Source organism: Petaurus breviceps, unplaced genomic scaffold (genome assembly GCF_028583685.1).
Source record: "Petaurus breviceps papuanus isolate PSGF00001 unplaced genomic scaffold, PetGlider_PUasm1.0 140, whole genome shotgun sequence".
In the NCBI taxonomy this organism is placed as follows: Eukaryota; Metazoa; Chordata; class Mammalia; order Diprotodontia; family Petauridae; genus Petaurus; species Petaurus breviceps.
The window spans coordinates 52,136,349-52,142,159 of NW_027185698.1; the positions used below are offsets into that span (position 1 = coordinate 52,136,349).

Sequence of the window (5,811 nt, forward strand, 5' to 3'; positions counted from 1 at the left end):
AAGTCTCAACCTCAGGGGCTCCTCTCCTCTCATAAGGTATAGTTAGGGACCCCAGCCATACTCTCCCAAAAATGTTTTTGTTCCCTGTGGTACTGGTACTGCACTCCCTGAGCATGTGCTCTCTCCTCCTCTCCCACAGCCTTGGATCACTCCTGCTCAGCACCCCAAGGCCTAGCATTTGGAAACAACCAGGGAGGGGAAGTCCTTCAATCTTCCCATGTTCAACAATTTGCTGAAAATTTTGTGAAGTCAAAGTTCATGAGGTGAAGTTCCTGAGGCTATGAGGTAAAAGTTAGTGAGGGAAAATTTTTTGAGGCCTCTGCTACCTGATAGAGCTGTTCCAGGGCCTGCTGATTGCTGATTCAACAAAGTTAGCCTGGAGATGTCTATATCTCACCTAGGCCAAACCTCAGCCTCTGGAAGTCCTGTCTTTTCTGATCCTCTCAAGCTCTCTTTGGAGGACAGCTGTTTTACCCCTTTATATTTTTGTTACTCCACAGTCATTTCATGTCAAATTTCTGTTTCTTTTTTTTTTTTTACTTTTTGGAGGGGAGAAGGCAGAGCAATTGGGGTTACATGACTTGCCCAAGGTCACATGGCTAGTAAGCATTAAGTGTCTGAGGCTGGATTTGAACTCAGATCCTCCTGACTCCAGGGCTGGTGCTCTATTCACTGTGCCACATAGCTGTCCTCTGTCTGTTTCTGGAGGAAAGATCAAGAGCCAGGAAATTTCTGACCCACTCCACCAGAATGCCTGCAATATAATGGAGAATTACGGTGTTGTAAAAAAACACACAAATATGATTAAAGCAGAAAAACAGAAAAGATTTACATGATCTGTTACAGAGTAATGATAGCAAAGCCAAAAACACAGCCACACAATGACTCTAAAAATGTACATGGAAAGGATGACCCTCACAAATCAATACACAGTGTTATAAAATTCCAAAAAACAATCCGAGATCCAATGAAGAGAAGTGAGAAGACATGTTACCATACTCCTTTGCAGAGGCAGGAGATCCATGCTTGTGGAACATCACATATATCTTCAGATCTTTGCATTCAACCTTTAAATTCACAAATGTAACCCAGTAACCTAAAATTATATCTTTTCTAAAGCCCATTAATTTGTATCACTTAATCCTAACCATTATATATATTAAAACACTAGATCCTTTGGAAAAAAAGACAGTTTTAATTTAGTCCTTGTATCCCCAAACCTATCACAGTGTCTGGGACATAGCATGTACTTAATAATATTTATTAAGCTGGATTCACAAAAAAAAGTATTTCCTACTCATGAATTTTCTCAGGGCCCCTTTTACTTCATTGTTCCTTAGACTATAGATCACAGGGTTCAACATGGGGATCATTACAATGTAGAAAACAGACACCACTTTATTCTTATCCATTGTGTAACTGGACTTAGGCATCACATAAATAAATGTAATGGTGCCATAGAACAGAGTGACTGCTGTGAGGTGGGAGGTACAAGTTGAGAAAGCTTTGGATCTCCCCTCAGTGGAGCTTATCTTCAGGACAGAGAAGAGGATATATACATAAGAGATTATGATAATTAACACTGTGATTACAATCACTAACCCAGTAGAGGCAGCAGGAAGAATTTCAGCAAGATCATCTTGGGAGGAAGAAAGCTTCAAAAGTGGTAAATAGTCACAGAAAAAATGATTGATCTTATTGGGTCCACAGAAGGACCGATTCCATAAGCAACCAGTAACAATCCAAGAATTTACAGAAGCACTTAGGTAGGATGTGAAGAGTAATAGAGTGCAGACCCTAGTAGACATGTTGGTAAAGTAGAGTAGGGGTCTACAGATGGCCATATACCGATCATAGGCCATCACAGCCAGCAGGAAGCACTCAGCTGTCCCAAAGGTACCTCCACAGAACATTTGGGCCACACAGCCTTCCAGAGGGATTGTGACTTTGTCCACAAGGAAGTTCTTGAGCATAATAGGTGTGACAGTTGAGGAATATGCAGCATCTACAAAAGCCAAGTGGCTGAGGAAAAGGTACATTGGAGTGTGAAGTTGAGAGCTCATTCTGATCAATATCATTATGCTAAGGTTACCAACTAAGGTGACAGCATAGACACCTAGAAATATCACAAAGAGGATGACTTGAAGGGTTGGATCATCTGTTAGCCCCAAAATAATGAATTCAGTCACAGCTGTGCAGTTATTACCAGACATGACTTGGAAAGAGAGCCTATTAGAAGAAAAGGAGATTAAAATAGAATACAGGATTGCTTGCGATATGTCTATTGACACATTCACTCACCACTTCTTACATGCCCGTAATACTATGTTACTCCAATACTTTGCTCCAGTGCACCTTGGCAGGGTGCTCATAAGCAAAACAGAGATGAATAAAATAGTTTCCTTCAATTTTTCCCCTATAAACTACAATACTCTATAATTTACCAAATCCATAAAAGTGTAGAGGATAGTTGAATTGCCAGCATAGGAACCTTTCTTAAATATATGCAGAGACTATATCCAGGTGTATAAATGCTGTTCTGCCAGCTAACCACCATTGTTAATCTCTTCCAAAGAAACTGAGTCTGCTTTGTGATTTCTGATCTCTCAAAGGACCACTTTCCACAACTGAAAATGTTATCTATCTCATGCTAATTGACTATGAGGAAAGTATTGGTTTCCAAGATCATCCTTGCATTCTAAAATCACAACAAGAAATAACAGGAAATCTGGATTCTGTCTCCTAATTTTGTTTTGCTCCTAGAACTTGGTATTACTGCAAAGGGTTTTCATTAGGCTACATACTGCTATCCTGAAGAACTATGGGAAATTTCACATGGGAACCTCTACTGTCTCTAGGTAAAACAATGGGAAATACTTGCTCACCCTGCTATAACCCTATCCTGTTAACCTATTGTATCCTTCAATTGCAGCATGGTTGAGCACACTGTGGTATGGCTAATTGGTAGCAATTTTATGTACCATAAGAAGCAATGGATATGACTGCTTTGGAGTCCTAGGGAAATGCTTTTATTAACTAATGCAGAGTGAAATCAGTAGAACTTGAAGAACAACTTATGAGACAACCACAATGATCATGAGAGAGGAAACTACTTTGAAAGACCTGAGAACTTGGACCAAAATTGTTACAAATCATGTCTTCAAAAGACTAATGAGGAAATAATACCTACTCCTTCTTGGCAGACAGGTGATTGCCTAGAGGTACAGAATGAGACATGCATTCTCAGACATGGTGAATCTGTGGATTTGACTGCGTTCTTTGACTAGACATATATCTTACAAGGGAGGGCTTCCATTGAGTCAGGAGAGGTAGCTAAGTGGATAGTGACAGAGAAGGAGGGAGAGAAAAACAACATTTGTCTTTCAAAATGCAAAAAAAAGACAAAATGGAAGTACAACTTGAATTGTATATATATACATGTATGTATTATATATATTATCTATATGCATATATATGAATATATGTATATGTATGTATAATTTTTCCTTTAAAAACTGAACTATCTTCAAATATTTCCATTTTTTATGTTTTGTAAGTTCCAAATAAAAGGAGTCATTTTAAACATTACTCTTTCCTGGAATGTTCTTATTAGTTCTAACTCTGAACTCATCTTTGTTCTCTTCTAATTCCAGTAAAAAAGAATATAAAATATTGAGATGCTATTCAGCTCAGAAAGAACCTCATTATAACACTCATTTAGAAGTCTATGATTCAACTCTTTGTGAACACATAAAAAAAGATGCCTTAACTAGAAAATTACTTGTAGAGTACTGAATGAATTTTTCAATGCCTTCTACTTCCCCCTTCCCTCTCAGGAGAGGACTTTGCATCCTACTTTTCTGACAGAAGAAAAGTTGTCCCTGTGGACTCTCTTTTCTTTCTTCTTCTGCAGTTCAAATGCCTCAGTGTCATCACCTATTGTCCTTGCTTTGGGCATTTCTACAATGTCCAGTTCTTTGTCACCACCAAGAAAGGTACTATAAATATTTTAGAACATATGGGTTCTTTTCCTTTTTTCTTAATCATCTCAGGAAACAGACCTAGTAGTGGTATTTGGGGATTAAAAAATTTATAGTTTTATAATTCTTTATGCATAATTCCAGATTGCTCTCCAAAATGGTTGGATTTATTCACAGTTCCACCAACAGTGAATGTGTCTCAATTTTTCTGCCTCCCTTCCAACATTTGTTTCTTTCCCCTTCAATCATTTTAGTCAATCTGATAGGTGTAAAATAATATCTCAAGATTATTTTGATGTTTATTTCTCTAATCAATAGTGATTTAAAACATCTTTTCATATGTCTGTAAATTGTTTTGATTTGTTCATCAGGAAATTGCCTATTCACAGCCCTTTGTCCATGGATCAATTGGAGAATGAATCTTATTTTTATAGATTTGATATAGTTCTTTATATATTTGAGATATAAGACCTTTGTCTGAGAAATGGTGCATACATTATTTTTTTAACCATTTTTCTGCTTTCCTTCTGATTTTGGCTAAATTTTTTTTAATACAAAATCTTTTTCATTTGATTTAATTGAAATTGTCCATTTAATACATCGCACTGCTCTATATCTCTTGTTTATTCATAAATTAGTCACCTATCCATAAGTTTGATAGGTAATATATTCCATGATCTTCAGATTTTCCTTAATGTCTCTATATCTAGAGATATCATATATACATTTTGACCTTATCTTGGTAAATGGTGTAAGATATTGGTGTATGCCCAAATTTCTGCCAGACTGCTTTACAGCTCTTCCAACAATTTTTACCAAATAAAGAATTCTTATCCCCAACTCTTAAGACTTTACACTTGTCAAACACAAGGTTATAGTCATTTGCTGCTGTAAATTGTATGTCTACTCTATATCAGTGATCCACCTTCCTATTTCTTAGCCAGAACCAGATAGTTTTGATAATTACTGCCTTATACTATAGTTTAATATCTGGTGTTGCTAAACCTCCTTCCTTTACATTTTTCATTAGTTATTTTAATATTCTTCACCTTTAGATCCTGAAATTAGTCTCTATTCTTCTCTATATATTTCCTCCTATATCTCCACCTTGTCAGTTGTCAAATCTTTCCACTTCTACATCAACCACATACATCCGTTCTCTTAGGTGCATTCACAGCCACTGCCCTAACTCAGGCCTGCATTTCCTCTAAAGATTCCTAATTTGAAGTCCAGCCTCTCCTTCCTCTAAACTGTCCTCTAAAAACCTATAAAAATAGTCTTCCTAAAGCACATGGCTGACCATGTCACTTTCTTGGTCAAGCCTTGAATAGATCCTTTATTGTTTTGAGGACAAAATAATAATTCTTAAACTTGATATTTAGAGTCCTGCACAATCTGAATCCCGCCTCTCTCTTCAGATTTATTTCATTTGGCTCTCAGACATGTACTCTATATTCTAGCCCAACTGGACTACTGCTTGTTCCCCAAATTCAGAACTCTATCTCCATCTAGGTCCCATTAGACAGAACATCCTCCATGATTGAAATGTCCTACCACATCTGTGCTTCTTAGAATTTCAAGCTTCCTTTATGTCTCAGCTATTGGGGCATCACTTAAAGGAAGCTTGGTTTCTAATTTCTCTCCCTCCTCATCTTATACTTACTTGTCTATATGAATATTTTACCCCTTTGGCCCCCATAGAATGTAAACTCCATGAGATTAAGGACTTTTGCACTTTTTTTGTATTCCCAGTACCTAGGACAAGGCCCCTACAGTAGGCATATCAAAATATTAGTTGAATGAAAGTCAACAACTTATTTTTGAAAAACTC

The 5,811-nt window shown here is 37.1% G+C and overlaps 1 protein-coding gene across 1 annotated transcript; it reads right to left on the reverse strand.

Annotated features, from left to right (window-relative positions):
- Positions 1-1,274: 1,274 nt before the first annotated feature.
- On the reverse strand, positions 1,275-2,222 carry LOC138151040 (olfactory receptor 5p57-like). Its single transcript, XM_069074478.1, has one exon. The coding sequence runs from the start codon at positions 2,211-2,213 to the stop codon at positions 1,275-1,277; it is 939 nt and encodes a 312-aa protein (XP_068930579.1). The 5' UTR covers positions 2,214-2,222.
- Between the last annotated feature and the right edge of the window lie 3,589 nt (positions 2,223-5,811).